The sequence below is a fragment of the Microtus ochrogaster genome, chromosome 15 (genome assembly GCF_000317375.1).
Source record: "Microtus ochrogaster isolate Prairie Vole_2 chromosome 15, MicOch1.0, whole genome shotgun sequence".
Lineage (NCBI taxonomy): Eukaryota > Metazoa > Chordata > Mammalia > Rodentia > Cricetidae > Microtus > Microtus ochrogaster.
Genome location: NC_022017.1, coordinates 18,606,131 through 18,623,562, shown reverse-complemented (window position 1 = coordinate 18,623,562; position 17,432 = coordinate 18,606,131). Strand labels below are relative to the sequence as shown.

Sequence of the window (17,432 nt, the reverse complement as noted above, 5' to 3'; positions counted from 1 at the left end):
CATCTGGGATATAACTGGAGTGATGTTTGGACAACTGAGTCAGGCTCCCACCCAAACACGAAGTGATTAACTGAGCCCAGGTCAGCAGCAGTCTGGGAGCCAGCCTGCTCAGGGGTCCTCCGCAGCTCTCTAATTGGCTCCCGGGAGCGTGCAGGATGAAGGATTTCAGTTGTGGAACTGCCAGCCGCTTCCCCCAGCACTATTATCTCAGAGTGACACTTCCATTACTCTGAGCGGAGAAAGATGAACGTCACCTGTCAGGGGCTGGTTAATTGTGTTGCTAGATGTATGTTGCCAGGGCGCAGGTTGGACATTTATGAACATAACTGCTTCCTGTGATGTCCACCATCCTTCAGGGATCGATACGGCTCTTGCAGCGCGCGTGTAATTGAGTGAAGGCACTTTCCACGGAGGGGCGAAGATGAGCCCATTGTGGGAGTTTCATTGTCCATACATTCACCATAAATGAGCTGATATTTGCCATTTATTGTGTGCAGCATTGTGGAAATAGAAACTAATGTGCCGCTTGCATTTGTGCTCTAGATAAATGGGGAAGACATCCAGAACCGGGAAGAGGCCGTGGCTCTGCTGTCAAGCGAGGAGTGTAAGAGACTTGTGCTCCTGGTCGCCAGGCCCGATATGCAGGTTCGAACAGAGGGCAGGGTCTTGAGCCTGGACGTTATATTCACTGGGTTCATGAGTGAATGTCTATGTGTTCCTGCTAGGCGGCATGGAATCTCTTCCATGGCTGTCTGTATAAACACAGATACAAAACACCGCAAAGGCTGATCCTTACTGTCTAACTTCACCCCCAGAAAAGCCTACTAAAGACTCCAGGAAAAATAGCTAAGCATCGATTTTAGAGAAAAATTTAAAACGCACAAAACGGAATCCTATCTCTCTGTCTGCTTGATAGTTTCTTAAATGCATTAACAAATGAGAGATAGTTGACTTCAGATTATTTCATTTTAAATTCTGTATAGACCCTTCCCTTAGGCTTCCATCTAATATATATAATCGGCATATTAAGGCATCATGAAGGATTCTCTAATGAGAAAAATATTAGCATATGTAGCTATCATCTTAAGTCTTCCTAAAATAACTATGAAACGAACTCTCTCTGGTGTAGTTTCATGGAGGACAACAAGTTCTTTTCCATAATTAACGTGACAAAAACATTTTCCTGCCACCCAAAAATGACACTTCAAACGGAATACTTGTCTGTCTTGAGAGAGGAAGGTGCCATCAGCAACAAGAAGAGGTAAACGGTCAGGGAAAGGCACTGCCTCGCGCCTGTTTCCACTTCCTGTGTCTGTCCTCTTGAACGCAGAGTGGACAGCACGCTGTCACTGTCCTACCCACCTGTCAGCTGTGGGAGGGAAGTTAGTTATGTCATCGCTTGTCTCCCGGGCTATTGATCTGATATTTTTCAGACTCAGTAACTACATTCTCTCTATAAATACAGAGAACGTGTATTTCAGTGTCAGGCTGGCTCCCGACTTGGATAGAGTGGATATAAAAAAACCCCTCCTTCCGCATATATTTCCTTTATGCCCTTGACCATTCTAAATGGTTCTCATAAAGTCTGCCGTAGCCTGGAGCGGAGTAGAGCCACACACCTGAGGTCGTGGTGGAGAGGAATGAGCCCGTACACCAGGCTGGAGTGCCTTCGTGCTAGGAGGGAATTTTAAAATACGTTTGAAATTATCACAATTATCTGGAAGATTCTTGAGCCAATTATCTCACTGATCCCATTCCCTTAAATAAAAAAGAAAGAAAAGTAAGTTGGAAAGAATCAAACGGCCATCCCGGTTGTGGAAAGGGTTTGTTATAAGGCAATTTCCTGTCCTCCCTTGTAGCTGCTGGGAAGCTCATGAATTTAGAACTGAAGCGTTTCCCAGAGTGATCATAATGGGTAATAGAAATAATAGATATTAATGGCTTAAGACTAAACCTGCCACTCTTTGCCAGGCATACCTGGCTGGCAGAGGGTGGCTATCAGGCTCGTGCTCCTGAGCTTTCCCTCTGCAATAGTCAGTGTTGGAGGGCGAATCATCACATCAGACTCTTTACCCCTTGCTAACAGACGTCTCCAGTGCCACAGACCACCACACTCCCTGCTCAAACCAGGCTTGCCTTCACCCTTGGTTCTGAAAAAGAGCTCTACATGTCACAAGAAAAGATGTAATTGCTTTGAAAATTGGATCTCCAGTGAAATCATCCAAGAAAATTCATCATAACACCATACCTTTAAAATAGAATTAACAAGGTACATGGTAGAGATGAAAAAGAAAAAAGCAGACGAATCTCGTTTCTCCACCTGCTGTCTTTGTCTGTCAAATTCAGCGTATCTTGTTGCATTGCGTGAGTGTGTAGTTTGAGCAGGGAAAATGAGGAAGCACACTATTTGTGTGCTTTCCATAGCGTGTTTAAAAATATTTCGAATGCTCTCCAGATCCTTGGGAATGATCTATGTGCTTGCTGGGGGCAGTAGTGTGCATCTGTGCAATGTTTTTAAATAACTCATTTCCTTCCTTCCCTGTCACCTTTCTTTCATTTCCTGCCCATTTTCTTCCTCAGACCATTAAAGATATTGCTTTCTATCCCGTTCCCCTCGGGAAATGGGGGCAGCAAGGGCTCTCAGAGAAACTTGGAACCACCAGTTTGGAGACGGTGTACTCCGTCCTTTCTCTACTCAGTGCTGTGTCTGACCTAACCTACTTTGTGCAGACACCACACCTTGTCCTGTGAAGCTAATCCTTCGTTCCTGTTCCTTGCAATTTTAGCAAGGAACTTTAGCATACAGTTAGATCTGAGGTAATATAATTCTGTGTGGGTTTTAATGGCCACCATGGAATCCGTGCATTATCGTTTGCTGTCTTTTGCTGTGATAAACACCAGAACCAAAAGCAATTTGGGGAGGAAAGAACTGTTTGCTTTCTTGGTTGTTTGTTTTACCCCACCACTGAGGGATGCCAGGGCAAGAGCTCCTTGAGGGTTCTTGGAGGCAGGAGCTGTAGCAAAGACCACAGAGGATGCTATGCACTGGCATAGACCAGTTATAACATAGGCCCACCTACCCAGGGATGCTACCACCCACAGCGGGATGGGCCCTCCTACCTCAGTTAACAACTAAAGAAATGTACCCACAAACATGCCCATGGCCAACCTGATGGAGGCAAGTCCTCCGTGACTTTTCCCTCTCCCAGGCATTTTGTCAAAATGAATGTTAACTACGATGACGCCATGAACTGTCCTCTGTTAATAAATGTCATGTGAGTGTGTCAACGCTGGTGGTACCACTTAATGTCCTATTTTCAAGTTGGCGTTTTTTTCTTTTTAAGTTTTAGGACATTCATTTGTCGTTAAAGGTTTCTTATTGAAAACACCTCCGACTCTTGCCCCTTTGTCAGTAGACACCTGTGCTGTTTGTAGCCCAGAGTGAACAGAGTTCTGATGGCAGTACGGGTCATTTAATGAGCATAAACAGCTGATGTGTGTACTCCAGCTCCAGAAACGGAGGCCAATTATCCGCATTGGCTGTCTACAGCCATCAAAGCGTGACGGTAGTCTCCAGCTTCCTACTTCACTTTGTGTGAAGAAACCAACGAGATTTGTTTCAGTGAGGGTTCACTGAAAGTGCCTCACCCACAAACACAACTGTGTACCACTCCACTTCCTTTAAAGACCACATTGGCCAGAATCCCTAGGACTAAGAGAAGTGATGGGAGCTGGGGTGTCCTCCATGGTACAGCATGTGCCTAACACGCTTGAGGCCTTGAGTAATTCTCAGGACCCTGTGAATAAGCAGGCATGGTTAAGGTTACTTTTATTTTCCTAAAGAATTTAGGTGCCAGTGAGATGGCTCAGTGGATAAAGTCACTTACCACCGAGCCTGATAACCTGAGTTTGATTCCCTGGAGTCACCTGGTGCCAAGAAAAGACATACTCCCACAGGATGTCCTCCGAGTTTCCGGTGGACCCCATGGAATTTGGACATATACAGGCATGCATGCATACACACACACTCACACACACACAGTGCAAGAGAGAGAGAGAGAGAGAGAGAGAGAGAGAGAGAGAGAGAGAGAGAATAATTAAAGTTTGGGTGATTGGTTTTTAGTCTTTGGGGTGTTTTTTCTTTTCTTTTTTATAGATAAAATCTGTTGTCTATCAAGTCTTTTATGATGAGCTTCACCTTGCTATCTTGAGTCATCCAACTAAAAATTTTTTTAAAAAAAGCAGGATAAGGGTAAAATCTGCTTGTTGGGGGCACATTGTATACAGTCACACTGGGGGATGCTGTTCATGGTAAAAGCCCAATTGTCTCATAGCCGGATCAGAACCACTGCAGTTCTTTTCAGCCAGGGCTGTGGGAGATAATGAGCACGCCAGCTGTGGATTATACAGTGCGCTTTTTATGGGTTCTGAAAGAAGGTAATGCTCGGTGCTGTGGGATTTACTCAGTTATGAGAGAAAAATCTAAAGCTGTTTCAGTAGAGGATAAAAGGTCTGAGAATCCTTTTCTTCCTTTCTTTTTGTCTCACCTTTTCTTCTTTCTGAGAGGTGACTATAGGGGGGCTGTGGCTCTGAAGAGAATCACCGATAAAGAGAGCTGGTCGGCAAGCCCGCATTGAGGCTTACCCTATTTTAGCATGGGTCTCCCTAACGTAATGTAATGTACTAATGTTTTCCTTTGCAGCTGGATGAAGGCTGGCTGGAAGATGAAAGGAATGAATTCTTAGAGGAGTTAAACTCAGAGATGCTGGAGGAAGAACATAATGAAGGGGCTCAGTGCACAGCCAATGAGCTACAGCAGGTAGGGCCACCCATCTGAACAGCATCATTGGAAATGTTGCTAGTTTTCTCTAATGGGTAAGGAAACACAGTCAAAGGGGTTGATCAAACAACTCTGTAATCTTTTTGGGCAAATGATCCTCTCAAATGAAGCAGAAGGAATACGGACCTTTTCTATTAAGATTATTCCCAGTTTGGAAAGCCTGAGCAATATTGTTAATATAATACAGTAGCATTAAGATGTTGAAATAGGTAGTTTTCAGTGTAATTTGCAGAAACTTAATAGTAAATATGTGTGTTGTATTTGGCTATAATTACTAGGAACAAGCAGCTATCAAATGAACTTAGCTATCAAATGAAGACTCTTAGACTTACTCTGCCATAGCCATGCCATGAGTAACTTCAGAAATGGAAATTTGAACTTTACAATATAAAATGTTTTTATAAATGTAAAGAGAAGAAGATGTGATATAAGGATTTGTATACTTCATGGGTTAATAACACCTGTGTGCACCTAAACAACCATAAAGGTGATCTTTAGCCCCATGCCGGCTGTATGCATGCCCCACAGCATTATTTGAGGTGACCGACATCATGTTATCTTATGGTCACATATTCATTCAACAGAAATTTGAACTCTTAATGTTCCAAGTACCATCCTGCTACTTAGAATGTTTGAAAGAATGGAGTTCCTGACCTTAATTAATACATAATGAGGGAAGAGCATGGTGTGGCTACGGCAGAGTAAGTCTAAGAGTCTTATTTTTGTTATTTTTGCACTACAAAAAAACATGACCTATTTTTTATTCTAATTCATGTCTTTCATCTGCCTGACATATCTCTTGCTAACATTCCTGTCAATTTACTACTTGGTTTAATTATCATCCTAGTCCCAACATTAATTATTAACTCATCCTAAAAGATGTTTTTTTAAAAAAAAATCCTGACACGTTAAACCATGTGAAGCATAGCCATTCTAACACCTCACCAACCTGAATAATGAAATATGTTTTCATGCTACCATCTCAAACAGAGTGTCGTAACTACACCCTGAGACAGCAAGCTCCACTGTCGACACAGCCAGAAGTGATGTATCTCGGGATTCTTGCTGGCCCCTCTCCTAGCCCGTGCTCAGAAGTGATGCCACTGGGTGGTAGTTGTTTTGCAGTATAGGTAGGGTGGGAGTTTCTATATATGACTTCAGTCAGCACCAGCCACAAATAAAGATATCTTTTGTTGGCAGCTGCTGCTTACAACCAAGAAAATCCTTGCTCCAGGCCTTTTCTTTCTTAGATAAAAAATGTAACCAATACAGAATTGACAAGAGGTTGTTGGAATAAAGAGTAAGGGAGAGATCCTGTTCAGGAGCATGCAGTGCCAAGTGCTGCCTGCTCACATCAGGTGGAATACAGCTGTGAGGGCTTGTGAAGGAACACAAAACGTGCCTGAGGTTAGAGACCCATTGTGTGGCCATTTTTCTTCACCAGAAGCCTGAAAACTGATGAGAAGTACAAACACCTTTAAAACACCTTTTGCCCTCATAAGAGGGACTATTGCATGAGCAATGTCCTGTCAGAAATACTGTCTATCAAAGTCCTAATTCCAGAGGGATAAATGACAGCCAGGCATTATGTTAGGAACATTATGTTAGAGCAAGAAACTCTGGGATCGGAAGGGAGATTTTCATTTTCACAGCTTTTCACAGACCAGTGAATGCAAAGTCAACTTAGCAACTTAAATTTGGAGGCAGTTTAGTGAATGCCTTATACCGCCAAGGTTAACTTTCCACGCAGTCTTGGGTTGCACAGGGGCCTTGAAGTCATTGTACAGTGATTCGCATGGCATGGTTTGTATCCTTCCAATTGTACATGAAGTAAGAAAAAGACTAGCTATTCTGCACTGTCTCAAGTCCTTACAAGATACGAGCGTGCTTTCATTGTAAGAACTGTTGCATATATACTCAAACTCCCAGAAATAATATGACCATCAATCAGGGTTAAGGTGAGCGAGGCACAGCATGTAGCCCTTGTCAGACAGAGCCAGATGTGGGGCTGTGAATGGCTTTCCTTTGCTAACTATAATTTTTTTTTTATCAGAAAGGCATTTAAAATCAATCCATGTAGTCATAACTAATACATGAACGTATTGTAGGGAAAGCTTGAGAATTCTATAATTAATACGAGAGAGAGAGAGAGCTGTATTTTCTTATTATTTATATGACATTACTTTTGAAGAAGGAAATAGCAATTATCTAGAGAGTTTTTAAACTTACTTTAGAGTACTTTTATCATTCCATCCATTCTTTCTTACCACAGGTTTAATTGGGTTTAGTCATGTAGGCTAGAGTTAGGAGATAGATATTTACTATAGTGAGTAAATGCACAGTAAGGAAAACGACGTGGAGTGAATAAGGTGGGTCACGGATGACATGCAGTGAGGAAAGAAAGGCTTTTAGCATATCCATCTCTTTGGACCATTGATAAGCTGTTCTTTATGAAAGTAAAAATTATCAGGTAGTAAAATTATATATATGCATATGTGCAACCTATATGCAGATTAGATATGTCCATATATGTCAAAACATGTTTTTATATTATATGAATGCCTGCTCATCTGTGTTGCTCAGATTTTTCTGGAAACTATCCGTTTTCACTTGTTATTGGGGAAGGGATCACTGTTCAATTGGTGCAGTAGCCAACATTATGACTTCAGACTTTTACAGAATAAAAAAAGCTGTGTTGTATTGGCAACTAGGAAGGAGGCCAGGAGCTGAAGCAGGGCTCAAACTTAACTCTGTAATGGGTTAATTTGAGGGGATTTCTAGGGGCTGGGAAGGGAGAACATGTCCTAGTTAGGGTTACTATTGCTGCGATGAAATACCATGACCAAAAGAACTTAGGAAGAGCAAGGTTTACATAGTTTACACTTCCATATCACTGTTCATCATAAAAAGAAGTCAGGACAGGAACTCAGAGCAGGAACCTTGGGGCAGGAGCTAAGGCAGAGGCCATGGAGTGATGCTGCTTACTGGCTTACTCCTCTGGCTTTCTCAGCCTGCTTTATTAAAAATAGAACCCATGACCATCAGTCCAGGGATGGCACCACCCACAATGAGCTGGTCCTTCCCCCATCAGTCACTAATTAAGAAGATACCTTGCAGCTAGATCTTGAGGTGGCATTTTCTCAATTGAGGTTCTCTTCTTTCAGACAACTCTAGCTTGTGCCAAGTTGACATAAAACTAGCCGGGACACTCACTGACTGGCTAAATGTCATGCCTCAACATAGGTTGTGTAGCTCAATGTGGGCAGTCACTTTCTATACAAGGGATCTTAAGTACATGACATGGTTGTACTGATAAACTGGATCCTTCTGTTCATACCCATTCTCAAAAAAGTTGGTTCCAATTCATAATAGTCAATCACTAACGAAGTACTTTAGGTATTTTTCTAGAAGATACTCTCAGAACTTTATTAGTTATTATGAAAATTTTATTAAGAAAATTATACCCATATATTATCCAGGTCAGGTAATTTTTGTCCTCTGTCTTTATGCATTCTTTGATCTAGAAAGTTCAGTGAGAACTGCTATTGCTGCTGAATGAGGGTCTAGTTGAGTGGTTAGATTTGGGGTTGAGGAATAAACTTTGTTTGTAGAGAAAGAATCATACTAGATGGTCACCATTGTGTCTAAGCAATCCAAACAAGTTAGGAACTATAAAAGCAGTCGGGTGCCCACTACTAGAAACAGAATCACCATAAACGATAGGAAAGAGCACAGGAAGGAACCGAGCAGAGCAAGAAGCCAAATGAAGATATCTAAAAGCAAGATGGGAAGCCAAGGCTGGTTGAGGAATAGAATCACCTTTTTTGGCTATATTATTTGGCTATATTGCAATCTTGGCTGCTTCTCATTCCATTTATTGAGATCTGTTCATATGCATGCACGCACTAGTGTTCACTGTATCACAGACTACAGTCTTATTTGTGAAGCCAATACGAAGTCTAGCACAACTACTATCTGAGTACAAACAGCTGGGAGATTCCATCACAGGCCTACAGGCTTTTTCATTTGGGACCTTTTTTTTGTGTGTGTGATTTCTTTCTGGAGCCTATTTTTGCCCTTCCTTTTAGTCAATGAGAGTTGACTGACATGGATGCTGAAGTTCTTATCTTTCTTGAGAAGCAACTTAACCCAGTAAATCATTCACAACAGAATCTAGAATAGCAGATTGCTTTCCAGTCTCTAGAACCCTGTAGTGTTGGGTGATGCTATAGTTGGCGTTTATTTTTTTTTTTTTTTTTTTTTTAAAAAGAAAACAAACGATTTTTTTTTATTTTACATACCAATCCCAGTTCCTATTCCCTTCCCTCCTCACATTCCTCCACCTTCTTCCCGACCCATCCACTCCTCAGAGAGAGAGTAAGGCACATTGCTTTGAGGGAGGATGAAGAACCAAGGCCCTCACTATTATATCTAGACTGAACAAGGTATCCATTTAGAGAGAATGGGTTCCAAAAAGCCAGTACAAACATTAGAGATAAATCCTGGTGCTACTGCCAGAGGCCCCGCAGTCTGCCCCAGCCATGCAACTGGCACCCACATTCCGAGGGACTAGTTTAGTCCTATGCTGGTTTCTTCCCTGTCGGGCCAGAGTTGGTGAGTTCCCACTAGCTTAGATAAGCTATTTCAGTGGGTGTCCCCATAATGGTCTTGATCTCTTTGCTCATTTTCTTACTCCTCCTTCTCTTCGACTAGACTTTGGGAGCTCAGCCCTGTGCTCTGCTGCAGGTCTCTGCCTCTGTTTCCATCAGTTGCTAGATGGAGGTTCTATGGTGACATTTAAGATAGTCATCAATCTGACTACAGGGCAAGGCCAGTTTGGGCATCCTCCCCAATATTGCTTAGGGTTTTTGCTGGGGTCATCCTTGTGGATTCCTGGGAATTTTTCTAGTGCCAGGTTTCTTGTTATTTTTTTTTCTGAGGTGTCACTAGAAGAGCAGAGAGTGGTGCGTGTGTGTGTGTGTGTGTGTGTGTGTGTGTGTGTGTGTGTGTAGATATAAGTTCTTTCTGGTTTTGTTCTCATGGCAACAAAGACTTTCAGAAGAAATGTTCTCAAGCCAAGAATGCCTGGCACCTGCTAAGTCCTGTTTGCTCTTCTCTTCTGCTGCCAACAGGCATTATGTCAAGGCACTGAGCAGATATCACTGTGCAATGAGAGGAAGGCCTACAGAGTCTTGACATGCACAGGTATAAAACTTTAAGAGGAAAATATGAAACAAATAAGCAAAACCCCATGGTCTTTGCTTTGTCTGGTTTTGTTTGGTTTGATTTGGTCTGGTTTTTTGGAGACAGGGTTTCTCTGTAACTTTGGAGCCTGTCCTGGAACTAGCTTTTGTAGACCAGACTGGCCTTGAACTCACAGAGATCTGCCTGCTTCTGCCTCCTGAGTTCTAGAATTAAAGGCAGGTACCATTACCACTGAGCTAGAACCCCATGTTATATTCTAGATTTAAACAAAGAAACATAATTTTCTGTAGCCATACCAATTTTTATCCAAGAAAACCTTACTTATTCATGAATTTAGGCTTCCCTAAAAATTGTATTTAAAAGGACTCCTACACCTAAGGCTCAGGGAGCCTTGTAGAAAGAAGAAACGGAAAGAGTTTAAGAGCCTGGGGGCTAGAATGTCTTCTGTGAGACAGAAATCTTTATATTTGCCAAGGAGAAGCTGTACCTATGAAAGCTCACTAATATGAACATCTAAGTAAGACTTACATAATGGCAACACCAGATAACATGCCCAGGCAGACTAAGGAACACTCATAAGGCCTTACCCCTAAATAAAGAGCTACAAAGGTTTCAGGATAAGGGAGACTCATTCTTTCCAGTGACAAGTCCCCCTGATTATCGAATCTTAAGCAATTAGCCCTAAACATATGCACACATGAGCAACACAAATGGAGCCAGCGGGTTGCATTTACACACACACACACACACACACACACACACACACACACACCAATAAAAATTAAAAAAGAATAAGTCATGAAGGTGAGAAGGAGTGGCTGGGAAGGGAACAGAGGAGGAGTTGGGTAGGGAAGATGGAAGGTTTCAGTGGATTTGAGCTCAAATACTTTTGAGGAGAAGCAGAAGTGTAGGTGACTAAAGTAGAATTTTGATAAGAATTAACTGTTGACCAAAAAACAAAGTTACTTTTACTGCATGAAGCATTTTAAAATAAGAGTCATGATTGGTAGTAGAATAAGGCTGCCCAATTCTCATAAATTAAGATGAAGTACAGAACCTAAGAATCTCTTGTTTCAGACAGAGAATTGAGAGTCCAGCTTCATATCAGTGTGTTAGTGCTCAATTTTCAGAGACTCATATAAAGTATCTTCTCCTAACAATGACTAACCAGGTAATAACCAACGCTTCCACAATATCTCTTCTTGTAGAAGATTTGCCCTCTACTGACTCTCCGGGCCTGCTCGGAGCCTCTCTGACTAGTTTAGCTTTCCAATTTCCTTCCTCCCCCACTTCTGCTCTCCCTCCCTCCTTCCTCTCCTTCTCTCCAATATCACACAATATTTTTTTCTTATCCATAAACATTGCTTTCTGTTTTTCTTGTAAAAAGGTATCTTCATTTTATTTTGTGTTCTTTGCACATACAATTACACATGTTAAATATGCTTTTAAATCTTAGCACAACTCAGGAAGAAATCAAGCTTTAACTTCCATACACCAAAATGGATGAAAATATATCTATTACCCTCCAGAATAGTCCTTTATTTTTATAAAGTTTAAGAAGCCTAAGTACATTAACTAATAGTTAAATATGCTGCAAGTATCTAAACTTATTTAGACTCTCATGTTTTATATATAACAACAATAAATATAATCCTACCTGGTCAATGAATCCAATCATATATTAATGATTTGAAATAACAGGGACTATTTAAATTAATAGTTTTTATTTTGAGACAATTTGAAAAGAATTTTTCCATTTTTTCATATAAACACATACCACATAATAAATACACAAAGGACTATACAGAAACACATATATATACTAAGTTTGTGTGTCTTTCAGTTAACAAAGACACTGTCATACAAATTTATCAGGTAATAAAAAGAAAGTTAAAACTGAATCATATTCATGAACAAATGGAAAGGCTAAGGTCATCTAACATTAAGGCTTTTAGTGCAAGTCTTATATTGATTTTTGAAGTGAAGCCATCTCTATAGCTCCTGATGGAGCTTTCTGGGTTGTTGTTGTTGGTTGCTGTTGTTGTTGTTGGTGGTGGTGGTGGTGGTGGTAGTATTGTTGTTGTTGTAGTGGTAGTGGTGGTATTGTTGGTGGTGTCGGTGATGGTGGTGGTGATGATGGTGTTGTTGTTGTAGTGGTGTTGGTGGTGATGATGTTGTTGTTGTTGTCGTCGTGGTGGTGGTAGTGGTGGTGTATTGTCTTGTTTGGTTTCTTTTCCTAGTCTTGGTTTCCAATGAGTCTATGGATTTGTTCCTAGCTATTTACCTTTGAGCTAGTCCTGACTGAAATAGCAATCTTACAAGTAGCTTGGAACAATCAACAGGCGTAAAATGGGCAGATCAAGAACTTAGAGAGCTAAAGCTCTTTAGAAGCCAGCTCAGTGCTACAGTTTCAGAACTCACTGGGAAATAGCCACAAGAACTTTAAAGGAGCCACACTAATCATACACAGGGGGGAAGCACACAAAAGCCAAGTGAATTTACCAGAGAAAGGCCACAAGGCACTGCCGTAAGCTTGGTAATGACAGGAGGCAGAGGAAGATCTGAGGAAAGCAAAGCAGTCACTTAGCACCAACCCTAATCTGAGGAATTCTAGGGACAGTTTACCTTGGCAGGATTGAACTAAATTCTGCTCGGTGGTTTCCAGAACTCCTTTTTGTGAGAGGCTTATCTGGTTGCTTAAGGAAAGGCACTGCTCAGGAAGTGTTTCAAGCCACTGTGTTGTTTATCTGGCATTGTTTCCCAGAGTCACCCATCTGCCAGACAACCCCTCCTAGTGTCTTGGAACACCCTGACGCCAAGTGTGTAGGTAGCTCAGGAAAAGGGCTGACTACTCTCAAGTATGCCTTCAGATAAGCTGAGTTGCTTCTAACCCAGGAGTTGGGCATGTTCTTCTGAGGTGTTTCCATGTGAAACTATAGTAAGTTATGCTAGCACCTATCTCAGGGCCCTTGTTGCCCAGGGTATCCAGGGAAGGCTGGAGACAGTGTTTATTCTTCAGAACCAGAATGCTTCATAATAGAAAGTTCTCAGAGGAGTATTGAAGTAGCCCCCAAATCCCTCAGCCTTTACCAAACCAACTGTCACCAACTTGGCTTCACAAAACAGAAAAAAATGAAACTAATAGGTATGGGGAAATATAAAGCAATTAAACAAGAGTATACCTCCTGATTGGGTCAGACCAAATAGCTGTGCAGTGTCCCCCACATAGAACCTTATTATTCTGCTTCTACACCCAGACTCCTAAGGCAGGAACAGCCCAGGACTCCTAAAGGGATTCTTCATCTCCAGAAGTCTGTCCCTTGACCAAAGACTTAGCTTATATATCTAAACCAGGAAGGCAGGTCAAAGCGGTAGCCTCTCATTGGCCTACTCATGCAGAGGCACCCTGTTTCCAGAGGTTTCCTTCTGGAAAAAGTGAAATGGATGTGGAAGGTTGGAATCTGGGCATGGCAGACTGATGTCAGTTCAGATGGCCGACCAGCAAGAGCTGCACCCTCCTGAAGGGCCACAGAGCATGCATCTTTACAGGTCATAGTTCCCTTTTGGAGGTAGCCATATCCTTTACAGGAGTTTGAGGTTATGGTATCAGTCACAAGTCAGCCTTCTGCTTATGTCTGTAAAGGTGGATCCATGCCTTAGGGGCCACTGACAAAGAATTTTGGTATTTAAGGAATTTATATGTCCAGGTAAGCCCAGGCCTACACCAATTTATCTTTGCAGAGAATAACTGGATAAGAGTACTTTTTATGTGATTGAGTCTTGGTACATTGTGCTTGCTTCGGAGAAGCATTAATTTGGAGGTGTATTATGGCCGTGTATCCAGAACAGGGCACATTGGCCTTAAGTGATGTGGAGTGGGAGGAGAGTTTGCCTTCCAGCCCATGCTGCTACTAACAGCCTAGATTTGTCTGGAGTGGAGCTTTCTCCTCTACAGACAGAGAGATAGCTTGGGCATTCCAGCACAGCATGTTAGCATAGCTCTAATAGTTTGTGATATGGGCCTTACTATCTTCAGTCAGTTTTCCTCTGAATTTATGTTGTGGGAATCCAGAAATAAGCCCTCTGACATCAATAGCCGTGATGGAAGGACCTAACACTCACTTTTGGACCAAAGCTAGGACAGTCCTTGCAAGGCTTTGATCCTGGCTCCAGTTTGTATTTTCATTTTATACCCTAAAACCACAAGGCAGGGTGGGGAACCAAAAGGGATTTTACAGAAGCATAATAGGGGAGTCAGTAGGTTGTTGGGTGTAATGGTCCATTGTTTTGGCTATTTCTCCAGGTCATCCTGTACCAAGGAGCAAGTAAAGCCATGCTTGGCAAATGGGCAGTACAAGCAGAGCTTTAAGTAAATCACTAAATAAATCAGTAAGTCAGTGTTAGATAATTGGTCCTTACTACTTTATTCTAATTCATTTATGAAAAGCCAAGAAGCAGCAACAGTTAGGTGATTGTGGCTCCCACACACAGGATCACTGAAATCCTAAAGATGTAGATACTGTTAGGTATGCTTCTGTATGTTTTCACCTGAGAAGTTCAGGGTTATTTCATGTATATTTTTACCTCAGTTTGCCAGAGAGGAAAGCCTGAAGGTAAAGATTCTTCATTTCCAGGTACGCTGTCTTGTTTACACCTAGTGAGTGTTAGAGGCATAATGAAAGAACTGCTTATTCCCTCTATGTTGCTGCACAGAAGGCTGTCATGAGCTAATTAGTAAGCATGCTACAGTTAGAGCTGCTTCTAGGAACTGCACCTTAGCCCTGAAGCATTGTTTCTCAAGCAGGTGTAGAATAGCCTGTGTTTTTACAGAATGGTTTCTTATGATCTCGTAACTTCATTTTCAGCCAAAGAAGCAGGAAGAAGAAGAAGGCACAACAGACACAGCGACATCTTCTTCCAACAACCAGGAGAAGGACAGTGGAGTGGGGCGCACCGATGAGAGCTTGAGGAATGATGAGAGCTCGGAGCAGGAGAATGCAGTCGAGGACCCCCATAGAACGTCTTTGAAGAGCAAGAGAGAGCTGGGGCAAAGCCAAGACACCCTAGGAAGCCTTGAGCTTCAATGCAACGAGAGCTTTGCTGGTGGAGAGTGCTTGGACTCAGACTGTGCCAGCAACCACGAAGTGTGTGAAGGATTCCAGCAGCTGCTGGAGCTTAAGATTCGAAACCACGGAGACTATGACCTGTACTACTCGAGTAGCACAATTGAATGCAACCGAGGGGCTCAGGACGGGGTGGAGCATGAGCTGCAGCTGCTTAACGAAGAGCTAAGAAACATTGAGCTGGAGTGCCAGAACATCATGCAGGCTCACAGGCTCCAGAAAGTGACGGACCAGTATGGAGACATCTGGGCACTGCATGATGGAGGATTCCGAAACTACAACACCAGCCTGGATACGACGAGGGGAAAACTGGATGACATCATGGAACATCCCGAAAAGTCGGACAAGGACAGCTCAAGTGCATACAACACAGCCGAGAGCAGCAGAAGCACTCCATTAACTATCGACCGGTCTCCCGACAGTTCCCTTCCAAGAATGATCAACCTCGCCAATAAGAAAAATCTGAGAAGCGCAATGACAGCCCATCAGTCCGCTTCCAGACCCAGCACCAAGGAATACACGTCTACCCATGTCAAAACCACCGGCGAAGGCTGCAGCATTGAAAGCCTGGAGAAGAGTCTAGAAACTCACCAGCTTCCAGATCAGGACAACAAAGTCAATGAGCACACTCCCTATCTCTCTCCTTACCACAGCTCCGCCTACAGATATGCCAACATCCCTGCGCATGCCCGGCATTATCAAAGCTACATGCAGTTAATTCAACAGAAATCTGCCGTGGAGTACGCCCAGAGTCAGCTCAGCTTGGTGAGCATGTGCAAGGAATCGCAAAAGGGCTCAGAGCCCAAGATGGAGTGGAAGGTAAAAATTAGGAGTGACGGGACCCGGTACATAACAAAGAGACCAGTGCGAGACCGAATTCTGAAGGAACGTGCCTTAAAGATCAAGGAGGAGAGGAGTGGCATGACCACAGACGACGACACCATGAGTGAGATGAAAATGGGGCGCTACTGGAGCAAGGAGGAGAGAAAGCAACACCTGGTCAGGGCCAAGGAGCAACGCCGGCGCAGGGAGTTCATGATGCGGAGCCGGCTGGAGTGTCTCAAGGAGAGCCCGCAGAGCAGCGGCGAGGGCAAGAAGGAGTTGAGCATCATTGAACTGAGCCACAAAAAGATGATGAAAAAGAGAAACAAGAAAATTTTGGATAACTGGATGACAATCCAAGAACTGATGACCCATGGAGCCAAATCTCCAGATGGCACAAGAGTCCATAATGCCTTTCTGTCGGTGACCACCGTATGACCTGGCAAATGGGACAAGTGGCTTACCAGAGCATGCTACCAGTTTCGGTAGAGTATGATTGCCTCGTTCAATGTGGCGTTTTTATATATATTTTGTGACTTTACGGTTTAAATTTTTTGTAAGCAAAAATATCTGGTACTTTTTAATTTGTTTTTCATATGCTGGTACCTTCTTTGGCTACTATCTTTCCTTAACTTGTGATATATTCATAGCACTCATTTATAGAAAAAAAGATAAAACAATGAAAAAACAAAGGAAAGGAAAAAACTCGAACAAAAACTAAGGCTCTAATTAATTTCCTATTTTAATGTATCTATTGTAAGTTAAAATCTGGATTTATTTCTCTAATTTTCTTATTTTCTATTTTAATAGTTCAATGCCAAAACACGTCTATGCTTACTTCCTGGCGTAGTGAATACTAAATCAAATCTGCTCATGAACTACATGCCACATCTTGTCTTATACATGAAATAACACCCCTTTTAACGGCCTTGTGTACATTTAGCACATTAATGGCGGTTGTCTTTGTCTCGGTGAAGTGTGGGTGGACAATCTTCCTGTGATATGTAGTGACACTGGTCATGTAGCTAGATAATTGTGGTAATTTGTGATGATAAAAAAATAAATTATTGATTATCCTTAAGAAAAGTTATCAAGGACTGGTATTTTCCTTGTCCACTGTGGTTAACACGTGTAGCTGTACATACGCTATGAGAAGACTTAATTGTGAATTACAAATTGTACGCTTTTTTTCTATCACCTTTTTTTCAATAAAGTTGTTTTGAAACATGACTTACATATCATTGTGTTGCGAATTCCTACCTAGAACAAATTAGACAATACATGCAGCAATCCAGCAATGCTCAATTCACCTTCATGGCCCTCTCTGCCTTTCACATGTGAGAGAGCCAAAAAAAAAAAAATATTTCAGGAAGAATGGGAAGAGACTATTAGTAAAGGACCTCCCAAGACACGTCTATTTCCCTATAAAACTCACATTCCCC

General features: G+C 42.3%; 1 protein-coding gene across 2 annotated transcripts in view; it reads left to right on the top strand.

Annotated features, from left to right (window-relative positions):
• The window catches only part of Pdzrn4 (PDZ domain containing ring finger 4), a 362,347-nt gene extending 345,129 nt beyond the window's left edge, over positions 1-17,218 (top strand). For both annotated transcript variants that reach the window (XM_005354310.3, XM_026782810.1), the window contains one exon: positions 14,911-17,218. In XM_005354310.3, coding sequence (XP_005354367.1) covers positions 14,911-16,428 — 1,518 coding nt within the window. In that variant the 3' untranslated portion in view covers positions 16,429-17,218. The remainder of the gene's footprint in view (positions 1-14,910) is intronic.
• Positions 17,219-17,432: the final 214 nt, after the last annotated feature.